The following is a 21310-nucleotide window of genomic DNA, read 5'->3' as shown; positions in this document are numbered from 1 at the left end:
TATGACTTGCTATTCTATTTACCTTTTGCGCAAACTAATAGCCTTGATTGATGCAGACGATCCAGTCCATCAATTTTTCAATGACGATCATTCCGTGAATAGGCAGGCCGTAGGATCTATTTGCACATTATCACGGAAAAAAGAACGCGGCCAGGACTTACGTTATTACCTCGCGCTTCAGGCTTTCAGCTCAGTTATCATGATTTTTGCAAACCCGGACCAGCCCTGCTCAATTTTGCAGCTGCAATACAAGGAGGCAGTGCATGAGACTCTATCTAATCCTCGCGAGCACCCGGGAGGGTCGTTGATACGATCTGCCCCACTTCAGAGAACCAAGCTGTATAATTTTTCCCAGCATCGATCAGGGCGGTCAGACAGTCTTATCCGTTGAAAGAGGGAAAAAGGAAAGAAATTGACTATCTAGCACGGTCACCTATCGATTATCTCCAAGCATTCCATGAAGCCGTTGAAACCATGCGGGAGTTCCATTGAATAGTTATCTATTTAAACAGCTTGTCTTCCTCTGCTCGAATCTCTGTACGCGTTGATCAAAACTTTGTTATTCCCAGGAGCAACTTTTAGGCTCAGAGCTTGATCCCTTGGCGCCTAAGATTGGTGAAGCTATAGATCCAGGCCGAAGGAATAAATAGAGAATATATATACCAGAGGTACGCCCTTTTTGCTTTTCAAACACACATACATACTCCTTGCCAATCAACCCTTGACTAGGGGGCCTATCATAGCTAATCAATTCTCCAATAAGCAATAAAGCAGTCGAGGAACAGCAGTCGAAGAAGAATAAAAAAAAATGCAGCTCTCCAACCTCGCCGCCATCCTTACACTCTCCTGCTCCTTCCTCGCAACAACCACCCACGCCTGGACCGTGAGCACATATACCAGCACCAACTGCGGCGCCGGAGGGTTCACGCACACGGGGAGCGGAGACAGCGGGTGCATCAACACCGACGGCGGGGTTCAGTCGTTTGAGTTTGCAGACATTGATGCGCAAAATTGCGCGTACTTTATCACGTACGAGAAGGATGGATGTCCGGAAAATTATGTCGGGCTGGAATACGATCCCTCGGATGAGAAGTTTTGTTATGCGAACAAGTATACGCTTGCGTCGTGGGAGGTTGGAGGATGTACTTCTTAGCCTTGTGGCCCTGTGACCCTGTCTCGAGAGGTGGAAAGCGGCCTGGCTCCTCAGGCTCGGGGATGAGAAGGACTTTGGCATGCTGGATATTTGGTTCTCAAATATATTGTGGCGATGGTAGAGATAAGAGAGCGAGGGAATGAGGAAAGGGGCGGGAGATCGAGGAAGGGGAAAAGTTGGGAAAAAAGAAGCAGAGTTCAAATATCAAAGTGTAGAAAATCCCTTGTTTTTTATGATATTCAAGTTAACATATATTTTAAATCCAATTTAGATATAATGAGATAATTAAAATTGGGAAGCATAAAAGTGAAGAAATGGAAATGGAAACAAAGATATAAAAGATGAATACATATATATAAGAAAAGAAAGAGGTTGTATCAAAAAAATAAATAAATAAAAGGTTAGGTTCCCGTTCCCCCATAGTAACGCCTGACCAATCAGAATATGTAAGGCAAACGAATGTACCACCGCTCGACAGGCACAGAATTTGAACTTGCACTGCAACATCCACTATGCCGAACCCCCGCAACCGTATTCACTGTTGCAAGGGTGAGGCATCGACTTTTTCCGCGCTGAACTAACTCCCAGCAATGAGTCCACTCTGTCTCCGTATGTTTTCGATAGGCCGGAACCCACAACGACCAAACAAAACTTGCGACACTCAAGAAAACATAATGGAAAATGTTCGCCTAGCTCAACTTATCCAACAACCTCCGACGTCTTCGCTCGACGAGTTCCTCTTGCACTTCCTCTTGCGTGGGCAATCGCCACGATTGTCCGTCTCCTGGATCTCCGGGTAGGGGTTCCCAATCTGTTGATTTGTCGTCGTCTCGACCGGAATGCTGCAGGGCCTCAAATGATTCTTTCTCCTTTTGGGCTTCATACGCGACCAGCGTTCCGTCTTCTTCGTCGAGATTGTAACCATAGTATCCAGCGTCAACTTGCTTGCGCAGCTCGGCGCGTTGTTTTATTTCTGCTGCTTCCGTGCTTGGTTTTGGTTTGGCCGCTTCGAAGAGTTCCTTGACTCCGGGAAGCTCACGTGCCCGGCCGAAATACCTTTTGTTTCATATGTTAGTTTATAATTTGCAGACAAGACACTGGATCGAACGAAATTCAACCCCGGCAAGGTAGACACTGTTCGTTCAAAAACGGGCAGTACGAAACCCGTGAAGGTAATGATATGACATACCGGTAGCCCTTTCCTGCTCCAGGTATTTCTCTGCCCTCGTCATCGTATACTCTCCCCCCGCGCATATAATTCGGCCCGCCTAAATTTCGTATTTGCACTTCCCACATATGCTTTTCCCGCATGGCCTTGTTGATTTCGTCATTGATATCACGAATTTGATAGTCGGATAAGCTCGTGTCCTGGATTTTTGACACTTTTCGCGAAATCTCTTTGAGTACCTGACCCCGCCATTTTTCGCAGATCGGAATCGAGTTACACTCCGTGATCATCTTGGGACGGCGGGTGCGGCCGGCGTCTACGATGCCCAGGTCCGCGGCTTGCTGCGCGCGGAACCTGAAGAGCATGGACTGCGCCTTTTCTGAATTTCGCGCCTGCAGAAAGCAAACTGTGATTAGTCTTTGAGGTCGTTTGAAATCATTGAGCTTAAGTGAGAAAGCCATGAGTTCGAGATGGAGAAAAGGGTTGAAAGACGGCGCCAAAGGGATGTCCTCGAGAGCAAGCTCGTATAAGATGTAAACAATGCAGTTGAAGTGCCTGCAGCTAGATGACTTTGCGGACAAGGATTTGGATGATTCGATCCAGCTCCATTCCGTCGATCAATCGGTTGAAGAGAGGGGAGCATGTTGGTGGAAGAAATAAGGTTCCGAAAAAATCTTGTTGACTCACCATTTTGAAAAGCGCTTAATGAGAATGGCCAGCTTTGATCTCAAAAAGTTGTTGGATGTGCTGCGACAAGAGCGCAGACTGAGAAGCTGAAGATGCGGGCGGCTTCGGGGATTTGCCCAAGCCCGAGAATCCTCTTTACGGTGGTTGGTCTGTGCGCCGGGTAACGGTCAACTTGGTTCTACTACGTAGTAGGGAGAGGAGCGGTAACCATGTCAGGGCCACAGAGCGAGAAGACGTGCAATTACAGATTCATATGATAAATTTTCTTTATCTATCTAGATAGATAAAATAACCTCATTCCATGCAGCAATTTGAATCTTTAATATGAAGAACCGATACGCCATTTATATGACTTGATGCTAAGTTATGCCTTGCCGAGTACCAATGCGCCTAAGGGTATCCGTAATTGATTATAATCATCAAAGAACGTAAACTACGCTCGCCAGTGCTGGACCAAGCCATGCAATCGATCAATCACCACCGGGAAAATGGCATTGACACTGTCGCCAATCAATGCTTCAAAATGCTTGATAGCCTCCTCTTCGCTCATTTCCAAGTGGAAGCGGTCGCGCACTTTGATAACGGCCTTGTCGGGCTCCATTTTGATATCTGGGATGTTGGCATCGATCATCAAGCTAAAAAGATTGAGAATCAGATTTGAGGACTTTCTCAAGGTTGTGTATGCTGTGAAGCAGTATTGCTTGAATGCAGCGTAATGAGCCGAATTTGCGCCGCCCATGCCTTCGACCATTTCTTTGCAGAGTTTCATTGCTGGAGGAAACGGTTTTGGATCACGCCCAAGGATAAAACCAAAGTCAGCGTGGAAAAAGTGACCTTTAAAGCATGTCAGTATGGTCGACAATGCGTAAAGTGCAAAGAGACTGAAGGATACTGACCATCAGGAGCGAGAAGCAGATTGTCCAAGTGGCGATCACCAACGCCAAGTAGATAAGTTATCACGCAATACCCCGCACAACTTTTTACATAGGTTTCCATCGCTTCTTTGCGTACGCCAAGTGGCTCACTCTCGTCGGGGTTATTAGCCTTAAGATAAGCAAGAATGCTTCCCTTGTATTTTGTCACTGCTGCGGCCAAGCTCATGGAGCCAACGAATTGCACCGCTCCAGCATTTGCACTGGTAGCAAGGATGCGGTATGGTGATAATTTGAGATCCAAATTTTCCTTGCGCAACAGACGGTCCATAAGTGTTATGATCTGGATGACCAATTGATCCTGTCGAAGATCGTCTCCGGTCTTGAAGATGATGGGGTACTTGCGGCCATCTGCTGTTCTGAATGGAATCAGGAGAGGAAACAATGAAGATTTGAAGACAAGACAGTCATCGGGGAAGATCCCAACAATAGATACTGATGGATCAAGCGGCAGCGGAAGAGGTGGATCAAATGAGTTTAGCTCATTCTTCGGATCAGCCAGGAATCGCTTGAGACGCTCAATTTTGTGTGGACGATCTTCACGAGAAAATCGAATCTCCTTTGAAATCTTTGATAGAATGGTGATGAGTTCGCCTTGCCGAAGAAGTGTTTTGCGCTGTTCTGGTCCATGCGGCGTCTATCGATGTTGTCAGATGCTCCCGTTCCACAAAGTTTCAGAATTGATAAACGGCGTACCTTGAGCAGTTCGGTCATGAAATTAAACTCAACTCTAGCAAAAAGCTTGCGGTATTCTTGCGCCTGATCAGGGCTGCGATCATCGCATTCAACCATGAGGTACCAATGCAGATAACTTCCTAAAACAATGTTCTGAGTAGCTCGAGATATGAGGAAGCCAGCAAGAGAGGAATCCTCCGCAGCTTCATCGGGGTTTTCAGTAGGAAGCTTTTCAAATTTGAGGGCCTGCACCAGTTGAAGCAAATACAATAAGAGTTCCTGGCATCTGTCAGATATAATTTGTCTGGGGCAAAGAACTCGGTGGATGTAGGTCGTACCTCATCATCGGCTTTTCTCAACCGTTCAACAGCGTACGCTCTGACAGCTGGACTGTCAAACGTCGGCCCAAGGAGCTCCAAAGCATCATCTACATCTATCTCGGTCCACTTAGGAAGAATTTGCACTGCCTGACGAGCTTCGCTCTGGTCATGCCAAGAGACCGACTTGACAAACTTTGTCAATGCCTTGGAACTGATATTAGTACATTCATGTTGAGGGAAGGACTAATAACAGCGTACTCTTTTATCACGAGTCAGGTGATGCCTGAACTTCCAAACCAAGTCTTTCTCTTCGGCATTGAGCTCTTGAGTTGGACCATATGACATGATAACCTTGAAATGATCAGCAATTTGGATCTGATAGCAATATAAACACAGCAAAACTTACGTTTAATTCGTCCCGGATCTTCGCATTCGGTTTCAAATCACGGTCTAGAACACCTGCACGATGGCTACGGACCAAGCGACGGTGCATGCTCTCTGCAGGATTGTCCCTCGCACCAACTTCTGGATCGTAAATCTTGATTAACCTTCCACCGAAAGGATTATTTTCATCATCTGAACCATGAATGCCTTTGACACCCGGTCCCAGTTGCACCTCTGGCGGAGGTTTGTGGCTTACGGCTGTAGGTACGTGGTGTGGATGCGAAGAAATGGGCGGCGGAGGATATTCATGATCCGTAAACACGATTGGGAAATCGAAGCGTGGGAGGTCGATGTAAAGGACAAACTGATCGTCTTCATCATTGTCGGATCCTTCATCTTCAGAATATTCATGCCCATCTGCAATCCTATTCCTATCAGAATGCTTCTTGACCGGCTTCTTTGGCGGCGGCTGTGCATTGAGACCTCTTTTCTCAAGTTGACGAAAGACGAGCTGATCGAGCCAATCCACACGCTGTATCTCTCCCATTTCATGCTTTTTAAAGAGTTTTTCTAAGCGGTCGGTCTCATATTCATCGTCGCCATTCTCCTCCACTTTGCGCTTGTCAATCTTCAGTTGGTAGCGTGGCCGACGGATAGAAGGAGTAGTTGTTTCAGATAAGCCATCGGCTGCTTTATGTCGATAGACACGACACTTCTGACGACCCTTTTGTAATGTATTATCACTGTCAAAGAGAGGAACAGTAGTACCGCCAAAAGGGATTGCATGTCCTCTGGCACTCTCGCCACCAGTCGGAGAAAGATCCCAGATTGTAATAGCGAGCTGAGCGCTGAGAGGAAGCGTAGCGTAGTCGATTGGAAGTGTGAGCCATTCGTTCCAAATCCTCTCCGTCTTAAATGCCTTGTAAGCAGTTTGGACGGGTACTGTGAGAGGCTTCGAGTCTGCCCAAAGCTGCACAGTAACATAAAGATCAGAATGAGGACTGCCAAATGTCAGCCGATCAATATATCAGTTGAACCTAGCTTAGCTAGAAAGGCATCTACCTCATGTTTGAGCCAATGTAGCGCAAGTCAGGACGGTAGACTAGCTTAGAAAAGGGTATCGGTGTCTGATAGCCATCTAAACTTCCACTATATGCTTTTAAATCAGCAAACTCCTCGAAAAGGCAACGAGTGGCACTTGGAAACATACATTCTTACGCTGACGGGGATCTCGAGCTCACCCGAGCTGGCAAATGTAAAAGGCTCCATCTCGTGAGCATGCAGCGAATGAGATGAAGTTTTGAAACGACTTTCAGCACTTCCACAGCTCACCACAATTTCATCAATCTCTTTCTCATCCTCTGACCGGATTGGTGTATCCAACTCCAAATCCGAGATCTCGTCCTCAGGAATGAGGTCGGCATATACCGCCTGCCCTCTCACCAGGGACGAGAACCGGAGATTGCCGAACGTTTCCATCCTTATCGTATACTGATAATGATAGCGCACGTGATGAGTTAGCAAAGGAACCGAGCGGTTAAGTTAGCTGGGGGGAGCGGCAGTGGAGTCGCTAATGTGGCCAATGGCTACTTAGCATGGAGGCGTGTTCTCTTCTGACTGAAAGAAACGCGGCACCAAAGGGGATTAGCTTTTCCCTTAGGTGCCACTTTCAATTACCAACGCGTCAAAACGCCTTTTGGCTCCTTTGTGACAAAACAACGAAAGGAAACATATTACTTTGTATATGCACGGCCAAATAAAACCCTATTTTTTCGAGGTTAACGAACAAAACCGACTTCTAGTATTTTATGAAATTGGTCCTAATTTTCAAGTCAGGAGCACGTGTTTCATGACCCCGGCTCTCTCGAGATAAAGCATAGCCTCATCGCGCGACTGAGCGAGCGCAACCCCATTCAACTTCACCGCCAGGTCTACAATTTGCAATGGCACGTTTGGCGCGCGTGAGCTCATCGCCTGAACCAAATTCAAACAACACATTGTCACAGACTGGTCGCGAATACTCTGCCGCGGATTCGCCCACCCCAACAGCGTCATTTTCGTCGGACAAGGAAAATCAAACCAGCATCGCGAGGGGCCGACAACACAAAGGCAAAGCCATCGCAAGGCCCGATATGGAATCGTCATTGCCGACCCCGGACTCGAATGCGGAAAATAGTGAGCGTGGAGCTAAACGACGAAAGGTGGAAGCCTTGCGGCAACGAGAAAACGCGACGCAACGTGCCATTTCCGACTTGGAAGATATTATCGACACCAAGTATTATGATCCGGATCAAGACCCCGAGGAACGCCGAAGGGTGCGCAAGCAACTACGCGATTTGTCGCGAACACTTAATGGTGGGTTTGAGATCACCCTTACAATCCAGCTCTCTGTCTTCGAGACCAGCATACTAAATCCAATTCCTTTAAGAATCGCGACAAGAATTCCTCAACCCGGATTCAAAGGGCCTCCAGGAAACTGTTAAGAAGGCCAATGACTTAATGCTTAATGTCCGCAACACGTCGGACGCAACGATTGATTCGCGACTACTTGTCACAGCCGCGGATCTCGGGCGCAAGAAGATTTCGCATCTTGCACTAGGTAGTGGTGGACAAGGCATTGAAATTGACGAATTTGTATCAAAATGCATAAATTTCATGCGGCATGGGACACAAGAAGAAGAAGAAGGCCAAGCTAGCACGCAAAACCATCGACACGCCCGACAACGCGATGCCCGTGTTGAAGACGATCAGGGCGAGAGTGACGAAGAAGACGAGAACGATGGCGATGCCCTCAACTGGGCCTGGCTTGGGCGGCGCGCATGCTTTCCACATAATGCCCGCCCCGCCGTCTCGGGGTTTCTTCTGGGACCTTTATCTGTACAAAAGCGTAGCAGAGTTCAACGGAGACAAGTGCGACTCCAACGACGCAATCCCTTAGACGTAGTACGCCCACAGGAGCTTGAGGCCACGGACTTGCAGAAGACGGAAAATTCGAATCTCACCACACTGTGCAAGAATATCCGTGAGCAACTCCAGCGGACGCAGAACGAAGGCGAGGCGAGAGTGAACGACGAGGCAACAGAGGACATGTCGCAGGAAGAAGTCGATGCGCTAATGGCCAAATACGCGATTTGCGATGACGGCGGCGTGTCCTTTTTCAAGTTTGTCATAAATCCGCTCTCATTCGGCCAGACCGTGGAGAATATGTTCTATGTGAGCTTTTTGATTCGCGATGGAAGCGCGGGGATTGGGCGTGATAAACACGGGATGCCAACTCTGCGTAAGTCTACTTTTTCTCTCCTCTGTTTTCTGGGTCTTTCGGAAAGGATCATATCTTATTATACGAGACTGGCTCACAAATTGTACAGATGCAAGTATTCCTATGAACAAGCAAACCATCCGAGAACAAAATGTGCACAAACATCAAGCTGTCTTCAGTCTCGATTGGGAAACTTGGCAGGGCCTCATTGAAGCGTTCGATATCACTGACTGCTGTATACCAAATCGCGCCGCCGATGCAGGTGCTCTGAAACAAGGTGCCGGTGGGTGGTATGGATAAAGCAGTCACTATAATCACTGGTACACTATACTTATTCACCTTTTGTGAGGGAACATTTATTGTCATGTGAGGAGCTTTGGTGATAACTAGCGATGGCTTTTATTTGGCGCTCTAGTCCGATGCTTTTTTTTTTTCCCCTTTTCCCAGATACCTTAAGAAGCTATTCGGTTGTTTCTCCTTCGATTTTAGAGCAAGTTGCACCGTTTCTCTCTACTTTTAATGCAAGCTTATGCCGCTGTCTGTTCAATCATTTTCATTGAATGCCGCCATTCGCTTGTTTGAATAGTAATAAGCGCTTTTCAAGCCCTCCGTAGCCTCGAAAATTGATTCTGACGTCAAAGACCATGAATGGGTATTTAATGAGGAATATATGGATCATTCAGCCCATTATATCCGTCTCTTACTTGCAGTCCAAATATGAGAGATTTTTGATAAGCGGATAAGTGACGTGGCTGAGGCCACGGCATACAGTGTGTTTCCAATACACAAGGCGTAACGCCCACGGCGTAGGCGATGACAACCGCTTCTCTTTGCGGCCCAACCAGACGAGGCGATCAATGAGAGATCAAGTAAATGCGCTCTGTCACTTTATATCCTCTAATAAACATGTAAATAAACCGATCACTCTCAGACGTTGGCTTTCTGTAGGAGTGATTGATGCAAGGGGGTTCTATGAGGCTGAGAGCCCTCAAAGTCGGCGTTACATAAATGATATAAAGTTGCAAACGGTGGCTCTATCTGCATGTATCCGCTCTCCCTGGCATAGAAACAAAGAGAAACCAGTTAAAAAGCAAAACGAACTCTCCTTTAACAGGCCATCTTCCGTCAGATTATTTGCTTCCCAAAAAGAAAAGCGATACGGACGCAAAAGAAAATGAACGTTGTTAAAGTGACTCTACGCTCAGCAGACCTTTCAGGTCCGGCATGTCACAAGTCTATAGGTGCAAAAGCCATCATATACAACCCTTTTTACGACTTTACGCCTTATCCGTCCTTGACAGTTCAAAAGATTGGCGATATTGAAGGCAAGTAGAAAGTTCAGAGCTGAACCAGAGAACGATTAGGAACTAATACAATACCTTAGACATCGACATACTCCAGGCACCGTTGCCCAGATTGCGAAATAAAGTAGCTGTGTACATAATTTACAGCGAAGGCGACAAAGTCACACCTCGTCCAAGATTGCTGGCCGTGGTGAATTTTGGGGCTCTGCGGTGGTATGATAATTTCCAACGAAGGTTAGGGTTGATTAGAAGGTTTTATGTTTCTTTTGACAGGATTGAGATTGAGGAGCAGGGGAAGGAGGAAGGTCATGCCAAGGAGATGATGTGAGCGAAATTAATCTTACGATGGGCAAAGGCGTTTAAGCAGCCATGGTGTAGGATTCTTGGTACAATAAACGGTACAAAGAACCATTGACATGGAGTAGCTGTAGATGCAAAGGAAAGAAAACTACAAGAAGCATCTACTCTGCAGGCAGGGTTTCCAACGAGACCGTACGAGTATCATGTGTGAAGCTCGAAAAACAATAACAATGGCACACGTGGATGTGTTATGCATTAAATGACTAAGCTGTTCACCGCCATTGAAAGTCACGTGCAATGTTTGAAATTCGAGCTCGTTATCAGTATGATAAGTCGAAGGGCGCAGATTAAGTAAGCACACGATGTAAGTCCGTCCAAGGTCTTTCGGAAAGTTTTCAAGACATGACCTTGTCTTACTGTCGAATAGACGACCGTTTGCCATCATGAAAGGCATAAAAAGTGTGATTTTCGCTGCCAGGAGGGCGTCTCAGGCGCCTCTCGCTCAGCAAAGAAAACCAGTCACATCTCGAATTCTGCCGCAGTCAATGCGCAACGGCCGATACAGCACTTCGCTCAACCCCGCCACCACGCGAAGCATCTCTACAGGACGACCTCGCAAGGCCCAGGAGGCTACAGCAGAACGGGAGTCATCGAATCCGGCTTTGGCCTTTCCATGCTTGGACGCTCTTGAGTCACGATCTGCCTCTCTTCGGTCCCGACCCTCCGAGCAAGGACCCGAACCATCTTATACGAGCGGCGACCACCTCAGATTTCATTCGGAAAAGCCTATCCTACTTGATTGGGGTGGCTTATTGCCTGAGTTTGATGTTGCGTATGAGACATGGGGCGAATTGAACTCGGATAGGAGTAATGCAATTCTGTTACATACCGGACTCTCGGCCTCGAGTCATGCAAAAAGCTCCGATCTAAACCCTAAACCCGGCTGGTGGGAGAAGTTTATTGGCCCCGGTCTGGCGGTCGACACGAACAAATACTTTGTGATCTGTACAAATGTCATTGGCAGCTGCTATGGCTCGACCGGACCCTCTTCAATTGATCCGGCCAACGGACAGCGTTACGGAACTCGCTTTCCAATCCTGACCATGGAAGATATGGTTCGGGCGCAATTCAGGCTGCTCGATGGTTTAGGCATCAAGAAGCTCTATGCTAGTGTAGGGTCTAGTATGGGTGGAATGCAGAGCTTGGCTGCGGCGGTCCTGTTCCCCGACCGCGTTGGCAAGGTCGTCAGTATCAGTGGCTGTGCTAGGAGTCATCCGTACAGCGTTGCGATGCGGCATACTCAGCGGCAAGGTATGTATCGCATGTTTCGAGCTCTTTGGTAATTGTATGACTAATTTTCATTTAGTTTTGATGATGGATCCCAACTGGAACCGAGGCTTTTATTACGACGGCATCCCTCCTCATGCGGGCATGAAACTTGCCCGAGAGATTGCTACAGTAACATATCGCAGCGGTCCAGAATGGGAACAACGATTCGGGCGCCGCCGAGCAGACCCAAGTAAGCCTCCGGCGCTTTGTCCGGACTTTTTGATCGAGACATATCTCGATCACGCGGGCGAGAAGTTTTGTCTCCAATACGACCCCAACAGCCTTTTGTACGTGAGCAAGGCCATGGATCTCTTCGACCTTGGCGTCGATAACCAGAATCGCATGCGAGCACTTCGTCATCAAAATAAGTCCAAGTTGGCTGCAGGTGAGGGTCCTGGTCCGGAGGGGCAGTCTTGCAACCTGACGCTGCCGGAGAGCCCTTATGAGGAACAGCCGTCGGAGACGACTTCGAGATCTCTGAACGATGCGGTCGATGCACCTGCAGGTGGCCCGCCGGCCGATCTTGTTGCCGGACTTGGTCCGATGCAACACCACCCGACGCTGGTTATGGGCGTTGCCAGTGACATTCTCTTCCCTGCGTGGCAGCAGCGGGAGATTGCCGAGACATTGAAAGCTGCTGGCAATCGACAAGTTACGCACGTCGAGTTGGGCGAGGATAAGAGCCTTTTTGGTCATGACACGTTCCTACTTGACCTTGAGCACATTGGCGGCAACCTGAAACGATTCTTGAATTAAGCATTGTTTTGACATTTATACCGTGGTAATCTGTTCTGCTTTCCCTCTTGCATAGCGTTGATTGGTTGGCGTTGTCTCGTTCCTGGTAGCATTGGGAAAAGTTTCAAGAACGTCTGGCAGCAGACATCTACGTTCATTTTCACCGTGTATCATAATTTCATATATTGTAGGATATACAATGGATAAAATCTCCCCTGTGTTGTGTTTTGAGCATCCAATGCCTCAATATTGAGTGTTTACATTTCCCCCCTTGCCCCTGCATATGGCTATCCATGATATACAGCGTGAGAGAGAATAATAGTAGGCTGTACGTCGGCAAGTACGTGTCTAGAGGAAATAGATTACATGATCGTAAACAGGGTCTCTTGAGATCATCTGTAAAGAAGTCGGCCCTTGTCGGGGCCACGCGTACAAAATCCCGGGCGTCTTACCCACACCAGGAGGGACATGTGGTCCGTGCATCTCCACCCCACAATCAATTTCTCTCCCACTACGTACGACATGTTTCCCACATTACAGTTGCAAGACTGAATTCAATTCTTCGACGAATATAGAGAAATTACGCATCTTCAAGAGCTCAATTATCTTGTGGATACCAAATGCAAGGCACTGGTTGTTGAATTCACATGATTATAACCAAAATCCGAGTTACAAGCGGGTTAGTTAACCATGGCTAAAGTGAAGCTTTGCCGAACGCGCGGCGAGTGAGACACTAAACCCACACAGTCGACGCTTGCCAGGTCCGAAACGGGTCAACGCTCTTCAAGCCATCACTGACGCCAGTCGGATTGCGATCTGCTCCAGCTGCCGCTCAGCCAAAAACGTCAGACCAGCACGCTGAGAAGAGAGGAGAGAAGGAGACGGGACTCGCAGAACCAAGTGGAGTGACCGGTCATTTTTCAGCTAGCTTTTGCTCACCAATTGATGGCCATGCCGACTTGGCTCTTATGTATCCTGACGCCCTGCAGAAGCTTGACTTGTCCTTGAACGAATCAATTTGGTGCTTCCCGACGCCCGGTTCGGGATCGGGTACAGGGGGATCGTTGGGATAGTCCATCACTAAACCCAGCGGAAACAGGGGACGAACGACGGAACTACATAACACGGGGTTGGTGGCCCATTAGTTGAGGTGGATTGCGTCTTGCAACGGACTGGAGCTACTCCAGATTCAGATTCAAGTCCCGGCCAAGGAATCGCATCCCAATCGCCATCCACTTATTCTGCTTCTTCCTCCCTCTCGATAAGTTCTTCTACCCAATGTGTGATTCCTGGTGATGCGCGAAGAGCCATTTGCTGGTTCCTTGTTCTTTCTTCCTCGTTACCGCCAGAACCCGGGCTTTTTGTTTGTGATTTATCGACTGAGCTCAGCGGGTCATTGAATATCCTGCTACCTCGCCTGTGAAATCCCACGTCGCATTCCGCCATTGGGTGACGATTCCATCCCGCGAGCTTGCCGCCCCCGACGCAAGGGCCTGCAAAACAAGCTTTTGGGTCCCGCCTCTTTCCTTGGGCGTAAACACGTTCTGACGATTTAGCGTTCGATTGGTCTCATCTGTCCGAAGTCTTGCAGGCAAACAATTCTTCAATTGAGCCGATCCAAAGGGCGTCTCTTTTCTCCGAGGTGACAGTCGGTAGATGCGTCGCAACTACCAACTTAGGTGACAAGTTTGGTGATACGAGTTCATTACTCGAGTGCGTCGCAATCCTAGAACCATTCGAACAAACCCACATTCCCATACCTGAAAGCTCTCTGACGAGCTTGCTGAGCATCCCGACTTATCGCTCACTCACTCGCCACGATGCTTACTTTCAAACGGGCGGTCGTATTCGCCGCCCTCTTCCTCGCCCTCATCTTCTTCCTTCGATCGTCGCATTCTCCGCCAACGAATTCCGATTTCACGGTACCGAATACTGCTGGGCTCAAGTCCACCGGAAATTCCGCTTCGCCGCAGGAATCAGCAGAGCAGATTGTCGCTGAAACGGCCCTCGCTCCTGGCAGCTCAAGGAAGAAGGAACAGACCGCGAAGCAAAAGCAGAAACAGGCAGAGATTCAGAAAACGCTTGTCGACATGGCCAACAAGCCGCTGCGCGACCAGCTGGCGTACCAATTCCCCTACGACGTTGAATCCAAGTTCCCTGCATACATCTGGCAAACATGGAAATACACGCCTGCATCAGGCGAGTTTCAGGAGAGCTTCCGTCCTGCAGAGGCCAGCTGGACCGAAAAACACCCTGGATTTGTCCATGAGGTCATCACCGATCAAGTAGCGGTGCACTTGATCCGCCACCTGTACGCCTCTGTACCAGAGGTCGTCGAAGCCTACAAGTCTCTGCCGCGAGCTATTCTCAAGGCCGATTTCTTCCGATACTTGATTCTCCTCGCGCGCGGTGGCATCTACGCCGACATTGATACTCTGGCTCTCAAATCAACCATTGAGTGGCTTCCAGAGACATTACCGCGGTCAACTGTTGGATTGGTGGTTGGCATCGAAGCAGACCCGGACCGTCCCGACTGGGCAGAGTGGTACTCTCGTCGCATTCAATTTTGTCAATGGACTATTCAGTCGAAACCCGGTCACCCCGTACTGCGAGACATTGTTGCCACTATTACCGATGCCACGCTGAAATTGAAAGAGTCTGGTGTCTTGAAGAAATTAGACAAGTCGGTAGTCGAGTTCACTGGTCCAGCCATTTGGACCGACGCAGTTTTTCGATATTTTAACAACCCTGAATACTTTGACATGTCAACAAGCAAAGGGAACATTACATGGGAACACTTTACGGGGATTAAAAAGGCAAAGAAAATGGGCGATGTTGTGGTGTTGCCGATTACGAGTTTCAGCCCCGGCGTCCAGCAAATGGGTGCAGGAGACGACGATGATCCAATGGCCTTTGTCAAGCACGCTTTTGAGGGTACGTCAGATATGTCCAATCTGTCCTTTTGTTTGCGTCATCTTTAACAGTCTCGTTTTCGTGAATTCTGTATCATGGTATTGACGATATTGATAGGAACGTGGAAACCTGAAAAAGAGCGCCATCCGGAACTGCACAATAAATAAACTGGTTGGCCGTCTTCCACTTTTTACTCGCCTGCTATGGTTGAGTTTTCCATATCCGTCAGCCTTGACACCCCTTGCGGTGTCATCCCGTACCGTCTTACGATAACGAAACCGGATTCGCAACTTTGCGTATCTAGCCAGCCTTGACATATAACTTACTCTTACATCTTGTTTTGCTGTCTCAAGACGCTTCACGAAAATCATCAAATCGTACTCCCTGGATACTCGTTTCATCCCTGATCTCTCTGTTCTTCCGCTTTGAAGCGTCAGCGCAAGGATCCATGCGCCTTTATTTAGTTGTTCATATTACGTTGTAACTCATGGATATCAAGCCCTGGTCAGAAATCATGTACTTATTAGCAATTCCTCCCCTTCCTTTCTTCCTCCTCCTCCTCCTCCTCCCTCCTCTTATCCCCTTACTCATATCACTCTCGTGCACTTTTTACCAAGTCTCACAATTTTCTTGTCCTTCCTCGCGTCTCTTTTCTTGCGCTGGTCAAAATGGTTATATGGATAAAGGCGAATGGGTTATTTCTACGCTTACGAGCGAGCGACCGTACAAGGTCATGGCTGCGAAGTGTAGCTGGGTAGTTTACTATGTTTGGGAACTAGAATCTACGGTCTCGGGCTTAGGCTTATGGGTTTCGTTTTACCTTTGTTCGATTTACTATGCTTTTATTTTCCTTTTGCCGGGCCTCTTAACTTCTGAGGTTTGCCTCCCTTTTTATATGTTATTATTCATCTATTTTATTTGGTGTTTAGTGGTTAGTGGTTAATGCTACTCATTTTTTCTCTTTCTTATACCTAGTGACTCACTGTCTCTTTTTCTGATACCTAGTGACTTTCTATCCCCTTTTTTCTTATACTTACCTAGTGACGACTACTAGAATTCTCTGCCGCTTCTCTATATCCAGTATTTATTAATGGGTTACTACTTTGAGCTGCCGAATTGATTAGGCTACATGGCAAGACGAACAGTCAAAGCAATAATTTTAGCACATTCCATAGCACTGTGACTCCGAAATCTGGCTTGGTCAAGACTAGATCTCATGTTCATTCGTAATGTTATGGACCAGTCGCTTTATGTGAGTCTGTGATTCCTTTCGTGGATTTGTGGTTTATTTCAAATTTCCGCTACAGTTTACGTACTTTCAATTTGTCATGCTGCGTGCAGTTGCATTGGACCCAAGGAACGGAAGAGTTATAAATCATTATATAAGAACAAAGTTAGAATGAAGATGTAGAAAGAAATGCCGAATTGGAGTATTCTAAATATTCGAAACCCGTATTTTCAAAGGACCGAGGCTCGGTCCCCCAAGTGGTATATATCCCGAATCGGGGAGGCGTCGCCGCGTCTTCCATTACACCTCTCTCTCTCTCTCTCTCTCTCTCTCTCTTAGAGACTACAATCTTCGTGAAATTTAGTTGTGTGTTGAGAATAAAAGAGACTTGTGCAGCTGTGCTAAGCAGTGAGCAGATTCTTATGGGAGTCTGGAGCCGGGACTCGGGACTCGGGACTAAAGTGAGACTCGAGATGTTAGTGAGAAAGTCGGTGAGATTTCTGTAAGACTGTAAGACCGTAACAGTTATGTGATTAAACTTTGTGTCTTTGTCTTTGTCTTTTTCCATGGGTAGCCGGGAGTCCGGGGTATAGAGCTCCGTCCTCTTGTTTTTATGCCCCTTGTTTTCCGTTTTATCTTACCTTCTTTTCTTTTTCATGACTGAAAAGATAAAAAAAAACAAAAAAACAAAAATAAAAAACAAACAGAATATAAACTAAAGGGGAAAAGAAAAGATCCACTTGAACTCTGGCATCCATATCGTCATAAGACACAATCCAGCAAAGGGACGCTGAACCGTCTTTCAGCATTCTTCCTACTGTATTCCGGCCCCAGTGTCTTTTGCCCCCTCTCCGTTGCTCGCGGGAGTCGAGACCTCGAGAGTCAAGTCTGCAATTTGGCTACGGACTAATGGAGTAACGGAGTAGCAATTCAGGGACAGTTGTGTGACAATGTGACTGTCTTTGACTCTTTGGAGAAAGCTGATGATCTGGATTCCGACTGTATAGTTGTTGCTTGAGGATCTGGTATTCATCTCGTCCAAAATATTTTAGTATGACCAGATTGCTGGCCGCGTTCACTGAGCTTTCAGTTCCTCGTTGGAAATATAACCAAAAGATCAATCAGGGCACGCCTGTCGGAGGGAACTCCACTCTTGTACAGTGTAGCGCGTCAGTAGCATTTGACAGTCTTTTGTAAGAGAGTACATGCCCATCTTCCGCGAGAGGATATCAGATATCTGCCGTTTGACATACCAATAGATCTCGAGCAAAGCGTGACGAATGACTTTTATTCAAAGCCAATAAGGACGGGACATGCATGAAAGTGTCTAGCTGCTTGTTGGACGCTGCCTTTTGATTTATTTTTCAAGATGAGATGTGGAAAATAAGACCGCTGCTTGAGGAAAAGATGCAGTTCCTAGAGGCATTTTCCTTCCCATTTCTTGGCCAGCAAAACCGTGGCCCGCCTAACAGGTTTGATTACAGATACACCGTGAAAGTCTGGTCCCACGCTTTATATCCCGTGTCTTGCAAAGTTGCACTGCTCCTTTTTTGAACGTGCCTGCTTTTCTTGGGAAGGAAATGGAGGTGAATTTCGGTCCTTGTGAGACTCCGACGGAGCATGTGTGAGACGGGATTGAGATTGATCTCAAGGTTTGAGATATTCAAGCAGGCTGCAGGTTTTGTACTTCATTCTGCGAATATTCCTGCATGAAGGTGTTCATCTCCGGGTTTCTCTAAGTTTATGCATATTATTCTCTTTTATGGACGCAGAGAGCTGCAACCTTGAGCTATGAAGCAGTCCTTGAGTATGAGCGGTAGACATGCATCTAATTTTTTTGTTGATCGCCAACAGAGGTGAGATATTTGTAAATTGATTTCCACCCGGATAACGGCAACGTTAACCATGAGGATTGAGGATATATGAGGGAAATGACTTGATATTTTTTGTCCATTTTGCGATGTACTTAAGCGTGTTAAGTTTCGAGACAAATTTAAGTGAGAGTATGGAAATCCACACAGAGTGACGTCTTGGCGTCTATGCAGAGGATAAGAGTGAAAATCGGATTGGAGTATGATGCACGAGACACCAGGCACCGGACACCAGTGATGGGGTCAGGAGCTGTGCAATGTTTTCTAGGCTAAAATTCCTTGTCAGTGGAGCCCAGAAGACGTTCTTTGAGTTTTATATTACCCAAAACATCTCCGACGTTGTGGGCAGGATGGATATGAGCAAGTTGTCAGATGTTGTTTGCGTGGCTAGTGCCAATTCTGTTAAAATTTAAATCTTCTATGATAGCATTAGTATGCTTTTCTCATCTTAGGAGCCATTATTTACTTGTCATAATGGGAGCTAAGAGCTCGGAAGCAGATACAACAAAGAGATTCATTTGTAAGGCAGGCGCGACTGTATTAATAGGATACTGAGATATGTTGAGATTTCAGGCTATGTCGTTAGGGTTTATATTTGACCAGAAACCCTTATCGAAATATCATAGTTCGTAGTTGATGAATTGTACATAGGGTGTCCGTTGGTCTGGTCTGGGTCGGTCTTTGAGGTAAAGACCAACCTCCAGACCAGGCGTGGGCGGTTTTTTAACTAAACCCATCTATGCATAAATCTGGTATAAATGCACATATTTTGGGCAAATCACCAGCATTATCGGCATAATTTTGCTGACTGATTGTTGATATATTTTCTAGAAAGGTAATGTTGGTGGTGATCACTGACCAGTGGAGGCATGTTCAAAAGACCGACCCAAGGTGGTCTGGTCCTACTCTCAAATTTCCCAACTTGGTCCGGGTTGACTGCGTAGAAGACCAAAGACCACCGGTTTCCACCGGCCCCAACGGACACCCTAATTGTACATGTGAGTGAACAATTGAGATCCGGATTCATGAAAGCATTATATAAATCAGCTCAAGGAACAGCTTTATCTGCTTGACAGGCCTTCAAAAATGATCCGGGAAAAGTCGCTTTGATGTCCTGATATCGATAAAAGTTAGTGAATTGGCACAGTGAAGATGCTATGACCATGGCAGGCGTCGTCAGAAGGTTTCCCAAAATATAAAGACATTGAGAGCGTATAATCATGTTAGACTGAGGCTGGAAGTTAAAATGATTGTAAATGAGACTTTTGGAAGTAAATGATTTCGAAGGGAAATCCTCTTCCGTATGGCTGATGCTTTCTGATTCGTCAGTGATAGTTACCAGGATAGTTACCAATGAAACTTACTATTGCTTGGGACCTTCCGCTTTGTGTAAAAATCTGTCCTTGTTGGCTCACGTGTAGTAAATGGCTGATTTTGTCTTTCTGCTTCCGCCCGCTGCTCTTCCCATTGCCTATGTTTGCGTTGAAATTTTGCAGCCAGCTGTTGTGTACGAGTTGATTTGACAGGAGCTCGTACAGCTATACGCTTTTCACGCGCCATCTCTGGAGACAAGGAAGACAATCCGAGAGCGAAGCCACGTTTTCATCTAATTTTGATATTTTGTCGGCATCGTTCTCTGCATCTTGGTTCAAAGGAGATGCGGTTCTGGCCTCAGTTTTATCGTTGACCGGTGTGGCTGGTGTCACTGAAGGTACTTCAGTGTTTGGTAACTCTGGTTTAGATTCAAAAGACGCCCAAGAAAGAGGTGACCACTGGCAGTGGGTACCTTGGAAATTCTCGTGGATTCTTTTGTCATGTACATGGCCTCCCACCGCCAGGAAATAAAAGTTCGACGAATGATGTCGAGGACCTTTACTGTTTCGTTCTTGCTTATATGATAAAATTGTGGCGTTTCAGCAATTCCTGAACCATACAGGGATATAGCCAATGCAATAAATGACTGATGTCAAGCAAAGTCCTAGAGATATCGGCCGTTGGCTGTTCGCTATTTTCTGCTGAACTCATATTGCAACACCCAATCACACAATGTATAACAAAAGATTGAAGGATCTCGGAGGCCCACTCATAAAAGTCGCCTCAGAAAGCATGCAAGTACCGCATACTTGGATTTGGAAAGACTCGAATAATTTTGAGTCTAATTCAGGGACGTTGTTGGTTTATATCTTGACGTTGTATATGTGAAGGAAGAAGGTGACGGAGAGGTTGCAGGCCAAGGTAGAATTAACTGCCTCAACGACAACTTCAAAGTAAATTTCCACTTGGGTCAATGAATTGTTGTATTTGCCGGTTCCTATTTGGCTGTTAGTGACGTTCACCAAGTAATTATTCAAATGGGAGACTTTTAGTATTGTAGTAACTGTTCGTATACTCAACTTGTATGATTGTATCTTTCCATGACCAGCGTAAATTACAAATATTTCTGCAAAAGTCCCGCAATCTATAAATATTATGTGGTATCAACATTTCATTATCCTAGATGCCGAATTCAGCCCGTGAATCCGTCATACAACGCTCGGTTTCGAGGACACGAGGCTCCATAAAGTAATTTGCTTTTATATTCGACCGGATCAGCGCCAAACCACCACCACTTTAGGAGTATGCTGTTTGCGAAGAAGTCATTATATTCTGCTCCATGTAAATGAATAGATGCGCTTCATCAACAATTGTATTCTCTTTCGTGTATATAGCGAATAGGGTCCGCTGAGCCGGCCAAACTCGCAGTCCGAACGTGATGAATTTCAGGGAGGGGAAAAAAGGTTTTATGACTATGTAGTAAAATGCACCTTTCACAATCCTCTTGTAATGCTCCATACAACTGAAAGCGCCAATAATAGACCCAGTGGCACATGACCCTCAAAGAAATTCACTCTAGAGACCGGAAAAAAATAAAAATAAAAACGCCATCCAGCCTTCTTCACCAAAACCCAAAAGGCACTGAGATATGTAAAAGCGCCGAGAAAGGAAAAGCAAGAAGACTGAAATTTGAACGGAGCGTAGAAGCATGTCCCTCATACGTCCATTGCTATCATGT

At 46.6% G+C, this 21310-nt stretch overlaps 7 protein-coding genes across 7 annotated transcripts; 3 read left to right on the top strand and 4 right to left on the bottom strand.

The window, feature by feature from the left end:
* Window positions 1-475: 475 nt before the first annotated feature.
* L228DRAFT_141201 (hypothetical protein) lies at window positions 476-1350 on the bottom strand. The gene has a single exon (XM_018329174.1). It carries the CDS (start codon window positions 1232-1234, stop codon window positions 560-562), a length of 675 nt encoding a protein of 224 aa, XP_018188553.1. The 5' UTR covers window positions 1235-1350; the 3' UTR covers window positions 476-559.
* Window positions 1351-1373: 23 nt separating this feature from the next.
* L228DRAFT_141198 (hypothetical protein) lies at window positions 1374-1753 on the bottom strand. Its single transcript, XM_018329173.1, has one exon. The coding sequence runs from the start codon at window positions 1658-1660 to the stop codon at window positions 1439-1441; it is 222 nt and encodes a 73-aa protein (XP_018188552.1). The 5' UTR covers window positions 1661-1753; the 3' UTR covers window positions 1374-1438.
* On the bottom strand, window positions 1405-3100 carry L228DRAFT_230188 (Isy1-like splicing factor). The gene is made up of 3 exons (XM_018330529.1): window positions 3009-3100; window positions 2343-2713; window positions 1405-2209 (listed from the first exon to the last, which is right to left on the bottom strand). Exons 1-3 carry the CDS (start codon window positions 3009-3011, stop codon window positions 1843-1845), a joined length of 741 nt encoding a protein of 246 aa, XP_018188551.1. The 5' UTR covers window positions 3012-3100; the 3' UTR covers window positions 1405-1842.
* Window positions 3101-3301: 201 nt separating this feature from the next.
* L228DRAFT_220633 (phosphoinositide 3-kinase) lies at window positions 3302-6720 on the bottom strand. The gene is made up of 8 exons (XM_018330248.1): window positions 6530-6720; window positions 6382-6468; window positions 5342-6320; window positions 5194-5286; window positions 4954-5139; window positions 4637-4894; window positions 3905-4577; window positions 3302-3842 (listed from the first exon to the last, which is right to left on the bottom strand). The coding sequence occupies exons 1-8, from the start codon at window positions 6586-6588 to the stop codon at window positions 3442-3444; spliced, it is 2736 nt and encodes a 911-aa protein (XP_018188550.1). The 5' UTR covers window positions 6589-6720; the 3' UTR covers window positions 3302-3441.
* A 311-nt stretch (window positions 6721-7031) lies between these two features.
* Window positions 7032-9225, top strand: L228DRAFT_247438 (nuclear protein Qri2/Nse4). The gene is made up of 4 exons (XM_018332640.1): window positions 7032-7096; window positions 7156-7674; window positions 7748-8599; window positions 8688-9225. Exons 2-4 carry the CDS (start codon window positions 7263-7265, stop codon window positions 8876-8878), a joined length of 1455 nt encoding a protein of 484 aa, XP_018188549.1. The 5' UTR covers window positions 7032-7096; window positions 7156-7262; the 3' UTR covers window positions 8879-9225.
* Window positions 9226-9600: 375 nt separating this feature from the next.
* L228DRAFT_261101 (homoserine O-acetyltransferase) lies at window positions 9601-12472 on the top strand. The gene is made up of 6 exons (XM_018334306.1): window positions 9601-9907; window positions 10030-10095; window positions 10156-10206; window positions 10471-10533; window positions 10610-11493; window positions 11549-12472. The coding sequence occupies exons 1-6, from the start codon at window positions 9753-9755 to the stop codon at window positions 12265-12267; spliced, it is 1938 nt and encodes a 645-aa protein (XP_018188548.1). The 5' UTR covers window positions 9601-9752; the 3' UTR covers window positions 12268-12472.
* Window positions 12473-13879: 1407 nt separating this feature from the next.
* Window positions 13880-15486, top strand: L228DRAFT_141153 (glycosyltransferase family 32 protein). The gene is made up of 2 exons (XM_018329172.1): window positions 13880-15180; window positions 15277-15486. Exons 1-2 carry the CDS (start codon window positions 14067-14069, stop codon window positions 15324-15326), a joined length of 1164 nt encoding a protein of 387 aa, XP_018188547.1. The 5' UTR covers window positions 13880-14066; the 3' UTR covers window positions 15327-15486.
* Window positions 15487-21310: the final 5824 nt, after the last annotated feature.

The sequence above is a fragment of the Xylona heveae genome (assembly GCF_001619985.1).
Source record: "Xylona heveae TC161 unplaced genomic scaffold L228scaffold_5, whole genome shotgun sequence".
Classification (NCBI taxonomy): Eukaryota; Fungi; Ascomycota; class Xylonomycetes; order Xylonales; family Xylonaceae; genus Xylona; species Xylona heveae.
This window is presented reverse-complemented; position numbering and strand designations above follow the sequence as displayed.